The sequence below is a fragment of the Belonocnema kinseyi genome, chromosome 9 (assembly GCF_010883055.1).
Source record: "Belonocnema kinseyi isolate 2016_QV_RU_SX_M_011 chromosome 9, B_treatae_v1, whole genome shotgun sequence".
Taxonomy (NCBI): Eukaryota; Metazoa; Arthropoda; class Insecta; order Hymenoptera; family Cynipidae; genus Belonocnema; species Belonocnema kinseyi.
Window position 1 is genome coordinate 58,919,349 of NC_046665.1, and position 21,936 is coordinate 58,941,284.

The following is a 21,936-nucleotide window of genomic DNA, read 5'->3' on the forward strand; positions in this document are numbered from 1 at the left end:
AAAGCTTAATAATAAAAGATGTAAAAAAATATATTTTAAGAATCAATTCCAACCGCATCAGCCGGTAACGTTGTACACGACAATATGAAACCTGGCGGCCACTAGACGAGGCTCTAGAGATTTCATATTTTCGTGTACAACGTTTCCGGCTGATGCCGTTGGAATTGATTGCTGAAATATTTTTTTTACACCTATTATTATTAAGCTTTGTACTTAAGCGTATATTTCTTTCGGCTCTTGCATTTCTCAAAGTTTGAGACCGATATTTTATGTATAAAAAAAGTTCGAACGTTCAAAAAATGTTGAGGTTCAGAAAAAAGATGAAATAATTTTCAGTGAAGTTCCTACCAAAACGCAGTACCTAAATGTACTTTATTGTGCTCTAATACATCTTCCAAAGTTTCAGCTCGATATTTTATTTACAAAAAAGTTCTTAGGTTCAAAAAAACATTCAGTGGACTGAAAAAGTGAGGTCGGTAATATAGGTATTTAGCTGTGTCACATGCCCTTAAGCACAGTTTTATTGTTTTCAAGGAATCTGTATTATCATCAGAGAATAACAGAAATTCTTAACATCTTTTTCCGACTAGATGGAGCTATGAATTAAAATTTTTCCTTCACACGAAGCGCCACATCGAGTTGAAAATTTGGGATAATAAATAAGAAGCACTAAGAAAGGTTGGTCTGGTCCTAAACTTTAATAATTATTAAAAAAGCAACAAAAATTATGTACAACAAAAAACTTTTTTCATAATTATACAAATTTAGGACCAGACCCACCATTCTTAGTGCTTCTTGTTTAGTATCCCAAATTTTCAACTCGATGTGGCGTTTCATGTGCATATAAGTTGGGAAATAAAAAAGTGGCGATAGGGTAGGAATCTGCTCACTTGACCTACTCATTACATGGTCTTAAAGTAATATTTTTTCTGGAAAAAGAACTACTCCTTTTACTCCGCTGGGAATCGAACCACAGAACTTTTGATTGCGATTCGGGTGCTTTCCATTAAGAGGGGAGATACCTTTAGAATATCCGAAAAATCGATTATTTTTTCTTTCATATTTTGAATGTATAATATGCTAGAAATATACTGTAAAAAGGAAAAAGGAAAATTTTAAATATTTATGGAGATATTGTCAAAAATGTCAGAGTCCCCACACCGTCACTAATTAATAAGGTATTCGGAGCGCTTGGGTCGGAGCAATGTTTCTTTCACAATAGGTTTGTATATATATCTTTTCAAAGACTGCTCGTGCTGTAACTTAAAAAGTTATTGGCCGATTAGGCTGAATTTTGCAGAAGTTTCTCTTTATGGTACTATCGGATTATTAAATAATTTTCTTGGGGTCAAAACTGTTGAAAAAAATGGTCGAAAATTTGAACCTTCGATTAAACAGCCGACATCAATTTTAATTATCAACTTTTTAAAATTATTTTATAGGTTCACCCTTCCCTTTAACACATAAGTTATCGAACAAAAAACCTTTTTTATATCAGGCAAATGGAAAAATTTTGACAGCTGCAGCAGTTTTCGATGCCTCGGAGCAGATGCTTGAAGAAGTATTCTGCAGGATCGCCATTTTGTAAAAAAAAAATTAAACAATCACATGTTTTTTACACTTTAACAATGTAAGGAAAAGATGTTAAAATTAATAAATGATCTAGTTATTTTATCAACTTTAAAAAAAGTCATTAAAATTGATTGATTTTACCCTTTCTAAAGGTATCTCCCCCCTTAAGTTACTAGAGAGATAGAAAGAAGAATTCTTTTTCAGAAATAAACGCAATATTTTTCAAGCTGTTACAAGTCAAATTTATCAACAAATCTGTATAAAAATAAGAAATTAAAAGACATTCTTAACATATTTTTGAGACTAGATTGAGCTATAAATTAAAAAAAACATCATCTAGTATGAAAAAGACGTTAAGAATTTCGGTTATTCTCGTATGATAATACAGATAACTTCAAAAATTTGACGCGTAACACCTGGAAAAATAACTGCGTGTATTTCTGAAAAAGGATTCTTCTCTAGATCTCTATAGTAGCTTAACGGAAAGCAACCGAACTGCAATCAGAAGTTCTGAGGTTCGGTTCCCAGCGGAGAAAAAGGCGATCTTTTTTCAGAAAAAATGTAACTGTAAAATTTTATAATTTATAGCTTCATCTAGTCTGAAAAAAATTTCCAGAATTTTTGATATTATATACAGACAATATAGATTCGTTTAAAAATTTGAATACATGACAACTGGCAAAATAATGCGTGTATTTCTGAAAAAGGATTCTTCTTTCGATATCTCTAGCAGCTTAACGGAAAGCACCCGGGCGGCAATCGGAAGTTCTGTTGTTCAACTCTCAGCGGAGCGAAGGGAGATCTTTTTTCAGAAAAAATTTAACTTTAAAACAGTTTTTTTTTCCTGATTTTTTTTAAATTATTGTTTATCTTTTATATTAAACATTGATCCTGGACCACAATTGCACTAGAATCTCATATATTTTGTTGAAAATTTAGTATCTGCTACACGAAAAATTCTCTCAATGATACGTTGATCCTAAAACTAAACCATTGAAAAAATGGGTCTCATTGACCTCATTGTCAGTACAGTATATTTGATTCTCTCATTATTTCTTGACATGTCTTGTTATTGACCATATAGTAATTTTCAGTATTATTCGAATGCCGAATGAGAAATAACCATTTAAGTAGGATGTGACTGCGTTAGCAATTTGAATACTTAGCATAATGAATATTGATAGATAAAAGGTAAATAAGATGTCACATGTGAGGAATGGCTTGACGTGTGTGGCACATGATCAGCAAAGTTATATCTCACGATAGTATTATTTCACAGCTTGCTTCCTCTCCTTTTGCTCTATAGCCATCACTTGTAAATCACCCGTTGTCAGAACATTTGTACTTTAATTTTCAATCGCTTTATCTCCATGTCTCAATATCTTAACACTGCGTTGTGTGAATAGTCTGAATATTTCCTTCAATTGAAAATTAAAAATGCAAACAATTTGTAGATGGAAGCTTCTAATGTGTCCCCTAAGGGTTTACATTTTTCTTACACCTTCTCTATTCCTTTACACACCCTCCACACACTTACTTGGTGGTGGAAGGGGGACCTACAGTTTAAGGTGGGTTCCGAACCACCAAGAGCAACAGCCTTAAGTACTTAGAGAAAACCTTTTTCTCTAGAGGTACCGGGTCCCACGACTTCTCCGGAGATGAACAACTCCCTTGCTAGGCTAGTGTTCACCGCATGGGCCACCGAGACTCTTCCAGAGTGCGAAGCGGGAATCGAACCCGCAAGCCGAAAGAGTGAGTCCAAAGCCTACGCTTTAGCCCCCACGACCATCGTCCCACTCAAATGCAAACAATTTAAGAATGATTATTGAAGAAATGTTGTAACATGGAGGTAACTAGTATAGGCACAAATATCAGGATATCTAAATGGTGGTTCGATTTTAATTAAACTTTGTAAAATTGGAGTGTTATATAAAAGGCATTTTCTATTGGGCATTTAGTGTGCAAAGGATTTTTGAAAAAGTTCAAAATGACGGGAGTAATTATTTAATTAACACTATGAGAAATTTTGAGATTAAATTTTTTTGAATTATTGATAATTTTGAAACTGTGGGACAAATTTGAATGAGATACAGATAAATTCTTAAATAAGTTTGATGTTTTTTTTTTAGAAATGGTCGTAAGTCTTTCAAGTATAACGAGTATCTGCAGATATTTTACTCTAACTGAAGCAAAATATGTTTTTTTTTCATAACATAATTTAATGTGATAACTAACAAGAATAATTTCTAGCGGATATATTTTGATCATTTTCTCATTAATAGGCCTAATTTTTTTCGAAATCAACTAGAAATGTCTTGCCAAAAATGTCTTGCTGTCACATTTTTCGAATTGAAAAAAACTGTTAACTATTTACATATTTTTTAAACAAATAAGCATTTTGAACATTTTTTTATGAATATGTAGTCCTTATTTTCTTGCAGAATCAACTATGCAATTAACTATTTTTGGGCATTTAATAAATATGACAAACAATTTTTTTCAAGAAATTTCTAGTGGATTCCACATAAAAATTAATCATGTTCATGAAAAAATAGTCGAAAAGTGTATTTCTTCACACAAAAAATCTCAAAATATATTGAATTTTCAAATAAAATAACTGTCAGCAAGCAGTTACACTTATAACCAAATAGTTGAAATTTCAACCTACAAAGATGAATTTGAAATCAAATGGTCAAATCTTCAATTAGAAAAGATTAAACTTTAACAAAAACAGTTAAATTTTCAACCAAGTATTTGGATTGCGGTTTCAAAAAGCTTAATCTTTTTAAACAAAGTTGAAATTACAATCTGAAAAGTTGAATTTCAAGCAAAAAAGTCTTTTTCATTCAAAAAAGGTCAATTTTCACCCAAAATAAATGATTTCCTACAAAAAAAGATGAAATTTCAACAAGACAATTTAATTTACGACATATGTATAAAACTTCTTATAAAAATATATGAACTTTTTACAAATTAATCGGGTAAATTTTCAATGAAATACATGCATGTTTACCGAACAGTTGATTTTTCAACTAAAAAAGATAAATTTCCAACCAAAAGTGGCGTAACTAAATTTTCAATTAAAAAAACAAATTGTAACAAAAAAATGAATTTTCAGCAAGCTTAATTCTATTTAAAAAATACGAATTTTTAACAAAATAGTTCGATCTTTAACAAAGAAAGATAAATTTTTAAGAAAGAAGATTAAATTTTAACCCAAAAAGACGAATTTTCAACTAAATTAATTAATTTTTAATCAAAAACTTAAACTTTAAATTTAAAGTGAATAACATTAAAAAAAAAGAATAGTTAAATTTTCAACAAAAAAATTAATTTAAAAAAAAACTTTCAACGAAAAACCAGAATTTTCAACTGAAAGTTAAATATTCAACTCCAAAATATAAATTTTCAACAAAAAAGTTATTTTGAATTAATACAGCTGAATTTTCTAACAAACTGTCTAAACGAAACAAAGAATTATTGTTTTTTCAATCAAAAAGGATTTTAATTTGGAATTAAAAACAGTTGAATTTAAAAAAATAGACAAATATGTAATAAAATAGTTACATCTTTATCCAAAGAAGATTGATTTTTAACCAAACAGTTGCATTTTAACAAAAAAATATGAAATTTCTACCAACATTTTTAGTTGAATTTTCACCTCAAAAAGAAAAATTTTAAACAAAACAGTTAAATTTTCAGCCAATTAAATTACAACAAAATAGATAAAATTTTAAGAAAAGAATGATATTTGTAAACAAACAGTATTTTTTTTAACCAAACAAGATGAACTCTTCAGCAAAAAGAATTAACTTCCACTCCGTCCATCCATCTGTTGTACTTTTTCGAAAGAAGGCAAGATGAGGGGAATTGAGTATTGGAGAAGAAGGGTAGGGGGGATGAGGAAGGAGAAGAAGTGAGGGTAATTAGGGGATAGGAAGTAGTGAAAATTAAGGAGGGAAACACGAGAAGTGCGTGTAAGTGAGGGGAAATAAGATAAAGAAAATAAGGTGGAAAGAGGCGAGGGGTAGGGGCAACGAGGGGAAATGAAGGGACGGGAAGAAGTGAAAATTAAGGAAGGGAATACGAGAAGTGAGTTTAAATGAAAGGAAGTAGAAAAATTCTTGAAAATGAGGGTATGTAGGCGAAGGGGAGTATTCGCTTAGACAGCGAGAAGAGGGGGAAATATACAGGGAAAAAGTTAAGAAAGGGATGATGAAAGGTCCACTTGACAGAAGATTTCAGTAAATTTTACAAAAAATATCTGAGTATCTATAAAATTACTGAAAATTCGATTTTTTTGTAATTTTAGAGTTTTAGATTTTAGATTTAGAGAGCTTACAAATCTATAAACGCTGCAGAAAATTAGTAATCTTTTAAGAAAAGTATGTTTTCCTGCGTATTTCATTTTAAAAGCTTCCTTTCAATTCTCTAATATTTTTTTTAATACTTTGAAATATTAACAAATTATAAGATATTATTTGTACTTGTGACCACTTTGATTGATTGCCTACTTTCAAATGAAAATGAGCAAAATTATAGTTGGGAAACCATGCAGAGTTAGGCACCCACGATTAACTGCAGGGAGATGGGGTCCGACCCTCGATAAAATACCGACTCTCCAATACCTCGGTTTATATGATGGACAATAACGAGAAGTGATTCAATTCACTTGACCAAGGTGCATGCTATATGATTACTTCGTTGATGGTGAATACTCATCCCAATCAAGAATTCACTTAACTCCTCTCGAACAAGAATATTCGCTTTTGACAGAATGTAAATTAATCAAATTATAAAAATCCTGAATCTTTTTTCCAATTTTCTTTTAATTTTCTCAAAACTTAAAACCTTCGAAATTTAAATGAATTACAAGCTTTTGCAATTATAGAAAAACTTATCCTATTTTGTAAAAATACCGTCAACTAAAAAAAATCGAAAAATTAATATTTTATATCAATAACATCGTGAAAGGAAGATACAGCTGATTAGGCAAACCAGTTTTGACCAGTCTTAATATTTTAAATAATAATTATTAAATAATTATATCAAGAACACCGTTAACTCAAACATTATCGAGAATTATTTCGCTTTTAAATTAAAAAATGTTAATCCTTTTCATATTACTTTAAAATTATTTTACATTCTCTATATTATTCGATGACTTTTCAACGCTGAAATAATTTAGAAAAGCACCGTAACGAATTACCAGCGTTCTTCTGTACTATTTTTGAGTCAGAAAAAAATGTATTTCGAGAATTTCCTTAACCGGATTTATAAACATTAATTTAAAAATAATGATTAAAGCTGTTTACTTCATAGTAAATAGAGTATTTTGGGGGATCCCGGAAAAAAGCAGGTATTTTGAAAAAGTTTTTGTCCCTAATGCCAAAGAAATGCGACGAATTCTGGAAAAATGTCATGGTCAATAATAAAGAAAGAGTTTTTTCAAACGTTTGATTACATTGAAATAAAATTTTAACATTCTAAAAATCGTAAATTTAGGCACAGAAAATTTTTGAAAATTTGAATTTTGTAGTTTTTGAAAAAGTCTTCCTCAGACTTTTAAAAATTTTGTCCAATGTACTCTTACCATTAGAAAACCCTGAAATACCGGAAAAAAATTCTTTAGCCACTTTTGTTACATTTTTTATTATTTTTTGAAAGCAGGGGTCCATTAAACATTAAAAATCGTCTGAAGAATGTTAATCAAAAAGCTGAAAAAATAGTGAGATGCTTAAGACCGCTAAGACATAAAAACTTTTTAAAAAATACATATCAAAATATCCATACAATTAAAATAATAATAGAAAATCTTTGATTTAAAAAAGGTTTTTTATCAATCAGCACCACATTGATTATACTTTTCCAGGTTAAGAGTATAAGATTACTGAATTCAAAAATTCTTTTTTCATATTAAATAATTTTTAAAATAAATTGATTTATTTCAAATTACTTCATATTTATTTCCAATTATTTTAATTACTCATTTAGATTTTCTATATATTTTAATAACCTGATGTATTCTCAATTATATTTGTTTTAAAATAATTAATAAATGATCAAGATTTTCCAGATAATTGTATATGATCTTTGTGTTCTTTTATCCGCAAAGCATTATTATGAAAAAATATAAATTTTAGAATTTAAAAGAAATAATAGTTTCAGTGAAAATGGAGGGAATTTATAAGAATTCAAGGAGATGCAAAAAAATTTGATAAAATGCCTAAAAATTTTAGGCGAATTTAAAATAATTTAGAGCGAACTGAAAATATATAAAATTCTTTTAATTCATTTAATTTAGTAGAATTGACTGAATTAAACAAATTTAAGGGTTTAGGATAAATTAATCAGTATTAGGATTTAATTCAATTGAAAAAAATTCTATTGACTACAGTAAAGTTACATTTAATTTAAAAGAACCTAAATAAATTCATAAGAATTTGATGAAATTCATATGAAATGAGGCTAAATCAAAAATAATTCAAATTAATGGAACAAAATGGTTAAAATCCACACATAAATACGTTGAATTCAGATAAATGGGAGTGAATTAAATGATTGAATATATAAAAATTTGATAAAATCTATATAAAAATTCAAGGTGCATTTAAAAGTCTTGTCGATGAATATAAAAATATATAAAATTAGGAGAAAACCAATTGAATTAAGTGGATTTCAAGGAAATTTTAAAGAATGCAGTGCGACTTCAAATAATTCAATAACTTGATCTTAAAAAATTGACTACAAAGTAATTTAAGAAAAAGTGACAAAGAAGTATGTGCTTTAAAAAAAAGTAACTAAAAGGTATTCGAATGACTATGTGTTACAAACATGTGATATATCATGGAAATAGCTGTCTGTTATTTTCCACATCGATATACATTGAAAATTCCGTTTGTGTTAAAAAAAATTACATTCAATAAATAGATAGAAATTATGGGTAACAAAATAATAAATCTTACTTGATTTCCAAAGACTCCAATGCTGCAAGCACTGCTGACTTGATCCGGTCCAAACCAAACTGCTGCAAGACGAGCTGGTACCGAAAGAATAAATGTTTGACTCACAGCAACCAATGAATGACCAAGAAAAGTTACCCAAAATCGGTCCGGAACCGCACTAAAAACTTTAATCCAAGAACCTGCAGCTGTCCCAACCGCCCCAAGAATTGCCGCATATCGAAGACCCTGAAATCGAATTTCGAATTCAAAAATTTAAAAATGAAAACTTCTTTCCTTACATTCAACAAAAAATTTTAAAATAAAAAAATTAACCCTCTTCAAATTCAGAAAAAAAACTAGATAAAAGTTCCCGCCTTCAACTTTATAAAACTGTAAAAAAAAACAAATAACTGTCTTTCAATTTGGAAGAAAAATAAATAACAAAATTTCTTCTGTTTCATTTAAAATTAGAATAATGAAATTTAAAAATACTTATACATCAATCCTTTTAAGTTGGATTATTTTTATTTTAAGTAATCTCGAATTAAAAATTGTTTACATTTTTCAGTTTTAAATATTTGATTTACAATAACACAGTTTAAATAAAAATTTTAATATCGCTGAATATCAAAAAATTGTTATTTTTTTAATTATAAGATTTTAAATTAAAAGGATTAAAAGTTGAATATTTACAATTGAAACAATATTTAAATATGTTTTGGAACTAAATAAAAACGGTTAAAAATTTGTTTAACTACTAAGACTTTTGAATTAAAACAGTTTACTTTTAAATTCAACGTTAAAATCTTTAAATTGTTCAATTTTGAACAGATTTAAATAGAAAGTTTTTTAAGCAAAAAAATTTTAAACTGGATAATTTAACTATTTAAAAATTTTTAATTTTAACTTAACATTATAAAAATACTAGAAAGCAAAATTATTTTTAGTTGCATTATAATGTGATATGAAATTTGTGATAATTACAGACAAAAAATTCCCGGTCAATTTTTTAATTTTCCGGTCCAGTAGCCACCCTGTATTAAATATTTATTATTATTACTTATAAAGAGTTTAAAAAATATTCAATTAAAATAAAAATCTAAAATTTTACATTACAAATCACCAGACAAAATTTGAATATAAAAATAAGAATAAATAATAAATGAAAAATTTAAATCTGACTTTTGAAAGGAATAGACATTTAGTGCATTTACAGTCAAGTTAAAAAAGAAAGAAAAATCAGTCATCAAAGCGTCTTCCTCTCAATAAGAATGACAATCATTTACGCAAACAGATATCTTCATTGACCAGAAACAAGTCATTATTTCGTGTTATTTTGATCAGTAGACGCTATAAACTACAAAAAAAATTTCAACATTTGCAATATATACAGATCTGGCTACAAAAAACATCTAATCTTAACAACAAGCATTGATTAAATTTTGTACATTTTCAAACAATCAATTTTAATCATTCCTTATTGTTACATTTCCTTTCCCATAATTCAATTCTACTTATGTCGGTATCCCTAATTTACTCAAATTATTCGAGGTAAGTAACGCAAGATTTAGATTAGACCAAACATCGAATGTCATGAAGTCAGTGAAGTCTTCATATTACTGGATTGACCGATTCCTTAATTACGCAAGAGCTAATTGAACATACAAATTTACTTTCGTAATTAATTAACGCAATTTCAGTGGCTTGATTGAATTAAGGTAAAATCCAAAATTTACAACTTGTTCATATTTTAAAATATGCGCCTCTTTTTTAAAAAACACTTTATTTCTTGTCGAAAAAACAGTTAAGGATGTCATCATTTTGCCGAAAAAAAACATTATGAATTTTCAAAAATATTAAAACCCTAATACCGAAAAAGGAAAATTGCAAAAATGACCATTTCTAAAATTTCCAATAGCTAAAAAATTAAAACTATCAAAAATATTTATTACCGAAATTGAAACATTCCGAAAGTAAAGCAAAGAAAACTAGAAGAATCCTGAAATATTAAATTGTCAGAATTTTAAAATCAGAATTTAAAAAATCTAAAAATTACAAATTACGGAAAGTAGTCATTTCTTGACATACGTGAATTCCCGAAATTTCGAATTTCCGATAAAAATAGAAAATATTTTTTATCTGTTAGGATACTAATCTTAAAACAAAACAAAATGGAAGGCATCATTTTGCAGAAAATTAAACATGCTGAGTTTTGAAAAAATATCAAAAATATAATTACCGAAATAAAAGAATTAATAATAAATTGTATCTGTTAGAAAAATATTGTATTTTATATCTCGCATACTGCATGCTGCAGAAATTTTCTACTTTTTAAGCTATGCACCCATAACTTTAAAAGAAAACATTCTAAAAGATAAAAATATTTAATATCATGTTTTTTCGGGAATGTAAAACTTAGTTAAATTACTAGGTTTAAAAATGTTATTTTTTTAAAAATGAGGATTTTCTAATTTCAGTAATAATAATGATATAATTTCAGAAATTTAGTTAAAAACAAGTTCCAATTAGCTTTCATTCACAGACAATTTTGAGAATTTCGGTCAACAAATATTTTATATATCTATAAAAAATGACCGAAGTTTTATAAAGATTTAAAATAAAAAAATAACGTTATCAAACCAAGTACTTTTTTGTACTTTCATTAGGGTTTTGTAACCTATCCGAACGTAAATAAGTCGTTCAAACCTCCCTCTTTATACTTTCGCTCTCCTACCACCCCTACGTCACCCTGCCACCCTTTCCAACCCATACATCTCATCCCCACACTTGAATTATCGCTTCCCTTCCCCTTCTTCTTCCTTCTCAACTCCCGCCTTTCCTCACTTCCCCCCACATTCGCCTGCACTACCTCTACGCCCCCTCTCTGCCCTTCTTTTTCTTACTTACTCTCCCCTCATTTCCCACCACGTCTCCTTATTTCTTCTCACGTTCCCTACTTTCCCTCCTTCAAAGCCCCTTACTCACTAATTCCTGATTAATAAAAATAATTTATAAAATAATAATAATAATTAATAAAAACAATTGTTCCACTTACAAATTTGTCCAGAAGATAACTGGCTGGAAAAATGAATGGAATATACATTATCATGTAAATCATGCTCGTCATATCGATTGCAAATGTGGAAACATTGTAATAATTTGCCGCTGTAGTTGCAATAATACTGTACTGAATCCATTGCATTGCATTGCTGGTACTGTAAAGGACAAATATCGCCAAAATCAGCCATCTTCGTTTGTAGACTTTTGTTTCTACTACCTGTAACATAAAATTTGAGAAACGTATTTTTAGAATCTAATGTCACGACAAATTTTGCATGAAATATGTAAAAGTATTCACCAAAGAGCACAAAACTTATCAGTATTTCATTGTACAATTTTTATTCGAATTTTCATGCAAACCGCGACCAAATCTTTTCGAATCCATAAAAAAATAAACGTCTTCAAAAATGTGATATTTAGAAGTTCCTCATGCCCCATAAAGCTCAACACGTCGTATTTTCTATAGGAAGAAAAACCGATTCTGTCAATTTCATCCAGAATCGTCAATATCAGGTAAATTGAGTTGATAGTAAGCATTTCTCTTCACAATTAGCTATAGAATATGAATCAAAAATTACTTTTTAAATATCATCCGCAGAAGTCTGTTTTATAGGGCCATAAAAAACTTTATAAACGAAAAATTGGCTTTTACGTGTTCACAGAAAAAACTAAGGATATAAAATTTGTTGTAGGTAATTTTTTAAAGGGATAAAGTTTTATTCCGACAACTTTCCTTCTTTCAAAACACATGTGTTGTCATGGAAACAAAAGATTCTTTAACCGATATTGCGGTAAGGTGTATGCTGTGAAGTTTTTTTTTCTCTAGTAATTTTTACCTCAGGATCAATATTAATTGTATCCTTTGTTTTTTCTGTGTTTTCGCGCTAATTGTGATTTTCTGTATTTTTAAAAAATAAAAATTGTTTCTAATACACAAATTATTACCTAACCTCGTATGCTGATGCTAGATAGATGCGGTTTTTTCTGAAACTTTTTACTTTTTGTCCGCTTATTATTTAATAAGATAATAATTAATGCAACTTAAAAAATATAATTGTTTAAACGTTTACAATCATCTCCTCTGGAAGTAATGCTATATGGTTACGTGCTTTTCTAAAAAGTTCAGTGTTTCTTTAAATGTTTAGTTAGGAAAAAATAATAAATATTATTAATAATTTTTAAAAAGACCCTTAGTAATTAATTCAAGGAACATTAAAAATTAATATGATCCATATAAAAAATTTAAAGAATATTTCGAATATCTGTTTTATTTCAGAAAAGTATATTCACAAAAGGGGAAAAACAAAGTTGAAGATTTCAGAAATGTTACTACTTTGCATCAATTATCTAAGAAAATATAGTTATAAACAGTAATAAATATTTTAAATCATTATTATTGTTAAATTGTGTTAATAATTATCTTAATCTGATTGTAGTACTAGTAGTGACTTATTTGTTTAGGAATCTTGTGATTCATACAAATAGGTTACATATCAATTCTAAAACTAACTGTTAATCTAATTAAAAAAAACTGAAATTACAGGTTGTTGGTAAACAGTACCCCTGATAAGATAAACTGTACTTACAACGAAAGAACATTTTTAAAAACCCCTTAACTATAGGGAAGAGTAGTCGTAATTCAGCACTGTTGGTTAGGAGGCACCCTCATGTTTCTCGGAGACGACACGCATGTTGGCTTAACCATATTATCGTTTCGCAGGTTGGTAGAAATAGACGTAATTTGCGCTGTTTTCGCTTTAGTTTTCGCTGGACAGCGTGAGCAGGGTATACATTTTTCGTGCAAACGGAATTCCATTTTCTCCCATTCTTGTGAAGCAGCTACAGGTTTGTGAATATTTTGAAAGTCTAATCGATTAGGCGCCTTCATCTTTGTCTTCTGTGTGCTTTCCCCTGATAAGGTCAATTTTTTAATTCGGATTTGTTTCGTGTGCATAATAACATGAAATGTGTTAACATTCGTAGTGGTCCTGAGTGGGCACCAAACCGATGGTCCTGAGTCGGCACTTTTTTTTTCTTTTGTTATTTTATTTTGGTGCGTTTCAATTCCATGTCACTCGTCTCTTGTAATTTTTTTAGTATATTTATGTTTTCACTGCATTTTGGTTGTCTCTGGTAGGTGTCCTTTTAATTTCAGTGCTTTCTCACTGACAATATTCTACATCTTTTTTTCATTGTAGATGGTTTAAATTTGTACATTTCCTCTTAAAACTTACATAACCTGCCCTTTTTTGCATTTGAGCGGAAAAAATGATATGCTGTCTCACGTTCAGGGGGTGCCAGCTTATGACCACCATTTTGAGAAAGACTAAAAACACACTGCTCCGAATGGCATAAAATTGTAGATAAAGTATCGTCCTACCTGATCAAAGACATTAAACCACCATTTAACCATGTTTACCGTCTGTTTTAGACAAAAATTCTTACTGTGCCAACTGAGGACCACTCTCCCCTATAATTACAGGTGAACCTACAAGTAATGCCGCTACGAGTAGTGCCACTTTTGCTAAGTCTTGCTCGAGCGCGACCCCCCCCCCCCACTCCTCGAGGATATGAAATCCTCGAGGCTCCAGCCGCTCGGGTATTGGCATGGAGTGGGGGTTTATGGTTTCTCGGGTTCGCACTCTCCTACGACCCCAAAAACGGCACTACTCATAGGTTCACCTGTAATTATAATGTTCATTCGTGAAAATTACAAACAAACATAATCATTTTCTTCACATAATTTTTATCAGGCTTATCTAGAGTATTCAGCCAGACAATCCTTATCTAACACAGGTCCCTACTTTCGCTTATAAATTAAAATATTATTGATTTTAAAAAATTGACATTCTACTGAAAGATGGCACACAGGTTCTGTATCAAAACCAGTCTCATCGCAGTGAGATGCAATAAGCATCAAGAAACGAACTGCAGGTTTTCATTTTGATTATAAGTCTATAATGAGCTTATTTATTAATCTTAGTTTCACTATAATTCTAATAAAACAGAGTGCTGCAAATTTTAATATATCTGAAGTCCTTCTAGTGAGGTTAATCGAGGATAAGGTATTCGAACAGACTACGTGTGGGCTCTGTAAATCTTCTAGATATAATATTTTATCATAGCTCTTATCGATGTCGATTTATTCCTCTGTAGAGAGGAGAGGAAAAGAAAATCCTAATTACCATCTATCTCAATCTCTTTAAAGTCCATCTAACCTTGCGGGCTCAGTTGTGTTTCCTTAGGGTTGATAAATCCTCTTTATTCTACCCAGTTCTGGCAGTCTTGAATAACACTTCTTTGGATATTGATCGTCGGACATATTTAGAATTTTCTCTGTCCGATTGAGAATTGGCCCAAATACTCTAACTGCTAGTTGGGATGCACCTATTCCTAATCTAATATTCTCTCAAATCTAAGTACCTGAGACTCCATTTATGCGCACCATACATTAAAACGCTGGATCCAAGATACAAGACTTTCTTTGGATGACTATTTTTGTTTTATCAGTGTTGACTTCTAGCTCATTTATCCGCAAAGAAAGCTAAATCGTCGACTTAAGTTAATAGCAAAATTTCCTACAAATAGTCTATTGATACACCCCTGATACCTCTGGCATACCTAAATTCTTGTAAATCAGCAATTAAAAATTTTAACATTGTTGGACTTAGAACCTCCCCTTGCATGACTCCTTCCGTTACAACATCCAATCCAGAGATAACCTTATTTCCATTGATCGCAATATTGACTTTAGAGTAGAAACATAGTGCCAATCTAATAAATTTGGACCCACAAACTTTTAAAATTAATTTTTTCAATAAAATATTATGACTAACTGGGGGAAAAATGCTTTAATGCCATCATACAGTACAAAAAGTTTGACCTGATCCGTGCAACCTCTCCCTCTCCTGAAACCTGCCTGTTAATTTGGAAGGAGTTGCATGCATTCTAGCCCAAATTGGCAGCCTTTTGGAAAGAATTTTTTCCTGCTTGAAATAGTTTGATCAAGAGTTATATATAAAAAATTTAGAAATACGTGCAACTTTCTACCATTATTCAAAGATAATATTATTATAATCATTTATAAATGGTTTTAACAATTACTTCTGTCAAATTCAAATTGATTATTACTCCGCTCTAACGACTGTTAGTTCTTGCACGTCGTTCTCGATAATTTATTTGCATCGCGCTATACGCTCGATCTTTGTACTTCTTCCACATTTGTGCACAGGACTTTTAAAATTAAAGGTCAAAGAATCGATAACTGTAATTTGGCGATTGTGAATTCTCTTTCGTTAAAGCTCCTTCAGCTTTAACGAATACATTCTCACCGAGCATCTCACGCTTGGCACTCGATTTTGTTCAAACTCTGAACTTTTCTACTTTATGTTCAACTCTTTTATATCAAATGTATATTATATTTATTTCTGTACCTCGGTTTGGCGCTGCTTATTCAGATGTTGCAAAATAAAGTGCAAATTTTATTTTTATTGATTTCTTTAATATTTTTTTCTTATTTTGGATTATTTAGGCAAACAATTTGGTTAAATAAAATTTTAGCGTAGCTTATGTCCTTTTTAAAAAAAGTTAATATTTTTATTTTTAATAGACATATTTATAACAAGAGTTTATAACAAATTTTTGAATATTTTTTTATTTAACAACTTTTGTCCTTTCATATATTTTTTTCGTCTCTTGTGTCGTTTTTCCAGAAATTTAATTTTTTTATTTTAAATCGTATTTTTTTACTGTTATAAGAAAATCTACTTGCCCTATCTAAAAATTATTATAACAGATTTGTGGATAATGTTTGGGTGAACAACCTTTGCCTATAATTTTTCATCGCACCTTGTCTCGTTTTTCAACAAATTTAATTTTTTTATCTCGAATGTTATTTTTTTAAATTAAAAACAAGAACTACGCGTCCGACCGACAAATTATTGGTGACAACTTTGTATGAGTTTTCACTATTTTTTAGATGAGCCACATTTCTCTTTATTTTTTTTCATAGTTTGTCTAAAAATTTAATTTTGTCATTTTAAGTTTGTTTTTACGAATAAAAGAAAAATGCACATCGTATAAAAAAAATGATTAAAAACAAATGTGTACCACTTTTTTTAATAAAAAACTTTAGCCTTATTATTTTTTTGTTTTCATATCTTGTGTCGTTTGCCCAAAACTCATTTTTTTTAAATGTGTAGACCTTTTTTAAGTGCAGAATGTTTGTCAAATCAGAATTTGTCGTGTGTCGCACAGCTTGACCGCAAAATGAAATGTTCTATTATTTTTTGTGTTTTGAAAATTGGAATTTTTTATTTTCCAGAAAATTTTAAAAAGTTGCTATAATGGTTTTGTAGGGCATTCAAAATGCTAGATTTTCCTTTCTCTGACTTTTTTCAATATCGTGCGTTGTATGGCTTAAAATAGTCATTTTAGTTTATTTTTGGGAATTTTGTAAACACTATAACAGCGGTAATTTTTTACATCCTCATCATTTATGATTGAGAAAGTATTAGAATTGTCGGAAATTTGACATCACACTTTTTCAACGGATCTCCACGTTTCGAGACCCCCTGCATCCGAAAAGCAGGTTTTCACGATGGCGTCTGTCTGTCTGTCTGTCCGTCCGTAAACACGATAACTCTAAAAAATGAACGATTCAAATCCATCTTCGGCACACTTTTTCTAGGTCCTAAAAGAAAGTATTGACAAAAATTCAAAAAGTGAGCGCATTTTGAAAATTATTGAGACCACTTTTGTCTGAGTTTGAAAATTCTATGTACGGATATTTATAGTATCGAAAAGAGCAAACAATTTATCCTTATGACTTTTTTCGATAAAAAGAAAATTCTCAGAGTTATAGCGTTTTCAAAAATTTTTTAATCAACCGAAAATCAAAATTTGAAGCCGAAAAACGCACGATATGAAAAAAGTGAAAAAAAGAAAAACATTTCTTTTTTAAATTCCTACAAGATTATCATAAACAAATTTTTGGATTTTCTTCAAAAATCGAAAATTCAAATTTTGATTGCAAAAAAATAATGGAAAATAACAAATTCCATTTTGTGGACAAACTATGTAGGATACAAAAAAAGATGAATTAACGAAAATGGTTATCCCAAAAAAGATCTACAATTTCGTTAAGAATCACTTCTTGATAGGACGCGTACTTTGTTTTATTCGTGAAAAATAACGATGAAAAAACTAAAATAAAAAAATGTGTGGATAAACGACGAAAGTTACGAGAAAAAAAACCAACAAAACCTGTTTACAAATGTCAGTCAGAAATCGAGCACGCAGCCCGAGTGTCACGATGAGAATGTGTACCTCAAAGCCTACAGAGCTTTGAGAGACTTAATCTTTTACTATACTTAATTAAGTAGACAATTCAGAATATGAAGACGCATATAAATACTGCCATCTAAGAGAGATCTTTTTGATAACGTTTTTTTCAAGCATTTCAAATGCAAAGAATAAATGTCCGAGCGCGAAGCGCGAGGTGTAATTATGTTGGAGCGCGAAGCGCGAGATGCAACCGTTGCGCGCCCTACGCAGATTTTTTTATTGATAAAAGTCAACTGGATAAATTGTTCTTCCTTTTAGTACTAATAAAAATCGTACAAAGCATTTTTAAATCTTAAAAAAAGTCGTATCAAAAATTTCTAAAATTTTCTCACTTTTTCCATTTTTATCCAAACCGGTTGGCTAACTAACTTGACTTTAGTTTAGGACACATAGGGAGTATACCAAAGGCTAACAAAATGAAAAACAACAGACAGACACATTCGTAAAACCTGCTTTTCAGATTCAGAGGGTCTCAAAGCGTGGACATTTCATCAAAACGGGGGGAGGAGGGGGGGGGTCAAATTTAACATAAATATTACACCTTTTCTGGCCAAAATGTAAAATTAGCGCTAAAAACTCGCAAACCCTAATTTTTCTACTATGGTGTTTTTTGGCACCCTATAGAACAGACTTATCGGGGCGATATTTAAAAAGTAGTTGCTTATTTGTCATAATAGCCAATTTTAAAGGAAATTGCTCAGTTTGGATTCGAATCACACAGTATTGATGATTCTGAATAAATTAGACAAAAACGTCTTTTTCGGAGATACGTGTTAAACTACATAAGGGTTGTGGAATATTGAAGTATGATTTTTTTACAATAAACTCATTTATTTTTTTGTAGATTCGAACAAATTTGGGGGCGACGTGCGTGAAAATCCGCAAAAAATTCCAACGGATTTTTGGGCCACGCCATCTTCCCATTGAAGATCATTAAATTTGCAGATCTACCCATAAGCAGATTTGAAGATATAGAAAAGAAAAACAATCGTATATTTCTCATATTTTATTAAAAGATTGTTGACAATTTTATTTCGTTTCGAATTCTTATAATTACAGAAATTATAAAAATGCGTAACACTATCTTATTAGAGAATTAAAAACTTGTCACACATAAAAGATAATTACCTGTGTTGGTGGGATACCTCCCTCGATAGCCTTCACGTAATCTGCTGCTGTTTTCGCCATTTTCGAATCACATTCGCTTAAAAGTTACTACAGTTCCTAGAATAATAATTGTAAATAATAATAAAATTATTGTTTTAATCCTTATAAATTGTCGGTAGAATAATTAATAACAAATTATATGATAAATGAAATGATAAATGACATTATATACATTCTTTATTTTTTATTTGTATGTACTCTGCAGTATGAGAAATTATGAATCATTATTTTAATTTATTTATTCTACTTTTTTTAGTACAAGTGGTGGCTCCTTGGTAAATAAATTATATTTTTAATTATAGAGGTTTGCAAATGTCAAACAGGGTCACGTGACAAACATATTTAACTTCACATAAAATAATGATAAAGGTGAACAGGAAGACCACAAGCTATACGAGGGTTATTAGAGTTACCCTACGAGTTCCAACTACTTCAGAAATAATTAGACCTTGCATTTCTCATACTGACTTCTCTGGAATAAAAGAATCATAAATCTAGTCCAGCTTCTTTCTAAAAAGCCCCGCCTGAAAGCAGAGTGAACCAAAAAACTCAAAATATTAGATTCATTGGTAATATTGTACGTATCCTGAAACATGAAGCATTTTTACACAAGATATATAAAAAATCGTTTACATAGGATTTGTAAAAAATAGAAAATTTGTTTGAAACTAAAAAATATGTATGTGTTGTTATTTTATTTATTTGAAAGAGCATACAATATAAAAATATTTTTAAAAAAATTTTGGCAACTTTAGGTATAAATTACCAAAACATCATTTTTCATAATTTTTTTTAAATATTACAGTTTCACAAAAAAAATTGTTTCTGCCTTTTTTTTATCAAAAGTTTATTTTTATAAACTTCATCCAAAACAAAAATTATTTAATATGTTCGAATATACAAAAATTCTGAAAAGTTTCAATCGACCTGCACAATAGTGAGACATTTTTTTTAATTGCTTAAACATTTTTTCGCAATGCCACTAAGGATCTTATCAGTGCTATCACCAATAAATGTAATAATGTTGACTTTTTTCGGCCCACCCTGTTGCACAGCACTTCGAAAGTGACCAATTTCAGGCCTCTTTATTTTCTACCCGCTACGTTATGACTTTTCCTCCCTAGGGAGGAAGACGAATTTGAGGTCTTCTTTCGTGACATTGTCCAATTATTGGCGTCGACGTTGAGTTTCAGAGTTCGAGCTGTTACGCGTACGTTCAGAACTGTTACCAAAATTAACCGTTCAGAACTGTTACCAAAATTAACCGGTATCTTACCATAAAGTTGCGCAAATCACAAAAAATTACCACAAATTTCATAAATTTCCACAAATTTGAGATAATATGGTTATTCATTTTTACAGCAATTTATTGAAGCTTCCATTGATTTCCATGAAATTAAAAAATTAATAAATTTGGAAGCGTGAATAACTCTAAAACATTGTTGGCCCTACAGAAATAAAAGCGTAACTTTTAACAGGGTATTCTTTTATTAATTATTTGATTAATTTATTTAAAATGCATAGAATTTATATTTTTAATCAAGAGAATGAATTTGGAATGAAATTGCATTAAAAATGTAATTTTTCGTTCATGCTGATTTTAAATTACGCATACTAATTTCAAAAAATTATATCATTACTATAAAATAAATTGTTTTGCTAAAAAAAGCTAGTAATAGCTAGTTAACCATTGGAGGAAAGAATTTCAAAGTTTTATTTTTGCATAATTTACCAAATTTAGAAGAAAACTAAATATATAAAATTTTGAATAACAAAATATAAAAGCAAAATTGGAAAAAGTGTAGACAGCGAGAATCGAACCTTTCGGCTTTTAAACCCTAAACGCTACCGTCTGAGCCATTCGGCCGATTGGTCCATATATTTTTCGACTCCATGAGACCGGTGGTATAAACTTTAAAGTCGTTTTTCTCGAAACTGGCCAAATATTGGGTCGTAGAAATTTCAAAATTTTACTTTGTATCATGAACTTTATTTAGAAAAATCATTATGAACCCAAACAAAAAAACAAACTATCTTGCACTAACCTTCTGAAGTAGATAAGAAATGTGAGACGCGTGCAATTGAACTGGATTAATTTGAAAACAATAAGCCACTTTAGGGAATAAAAATCTCAAAAATGAATCATAATACACTATGTACAATGACCTAGTTTCTTATCACTTTTTGCCAGATACTGCTCTATAAATTAATCTTTTATCTTTTCAGGGAATTAAAAAAATGTTTAAACCTATTTTTCCAAAAGGTAATTTAAAGCCAGAGTTTTTCTTTGAAATCTATTAATTTAATATTCAGTAAATATTTTATCTTGAGAATATCTTATGTTTCGATGAGTAATTAAAGAAAGGTCTTTTGATCTCTTTGTGGAAAAGCTCCGACCTTAAATGTTTAGAACAGATGGAGATAAATGCAGAAAAAGCCTGCACACATTTCAGAGTCCTACAGCGAGATCTACTTCAGCGCTGGACCAGAAACGTACAAAATTAAACGTTTTGTTCTCGCTTTTTTGGAAATGCTGAAAACTGCTGAATACGCTCGGGAGAATTCCGAGATTCTATCGGAAATCGATTAGGAACATGGATTTGGAAAATTAAACGAGTTTTATTGAAGGTCGTAACGCTATGCCATAAAATAAATTGTCATAATATACATTTACATCCACATTTTCTTATCAATCAACAGGAAAAGTGAAGCTTACTAAATATCTGATCAAACATGAAATTTATGTGGTATGAAAAAGAGGAATTCTATTATATCAGTTTGACGATTTATTTTTATTTTCTTCTGCTCCACTTAGGGGCCATCCATAAATTACGTAACACTTCATGGG

At 29.9% G+C, this 21,936-nt stretch overlaps 1 protein-coding gene across 1 annotated transcript in view; it reads right to left on the reverse strand.

Moving 5' to 3' along the window:
• Positions 1 to 21,936, reverse strand: part of LOC117180281 (feline leukemia virus subgroup C receptor-related protein 2) — a 46,464-nt gene that overhangs the window by 19,591 nt on the left and 4,937 nt on the right. The window contains exons 2-4 of the mRNA XM_033372684.1: positions 19,050 to 19,145; positions 11,572 to 11,793; positions 8,538 to 8,762 (exon numbers count right to left, since the gene is read on the reverse strand). Of these exons, the coding sequence (XP_033228575.1) occupies positions 8,538 to 8,762; positions 11,572 to 11,793; positions 19,050 to 19,109 (507 nt within the window). The 5' untranslated portion in view covers positions 19,110 to 19,145. The remainder of the gene's footprint in view (positions 1 to 8,537; positions 8,763 to 11,571; positions 11,794 to 19,049; positions 19,146 to 21,936) is intronic.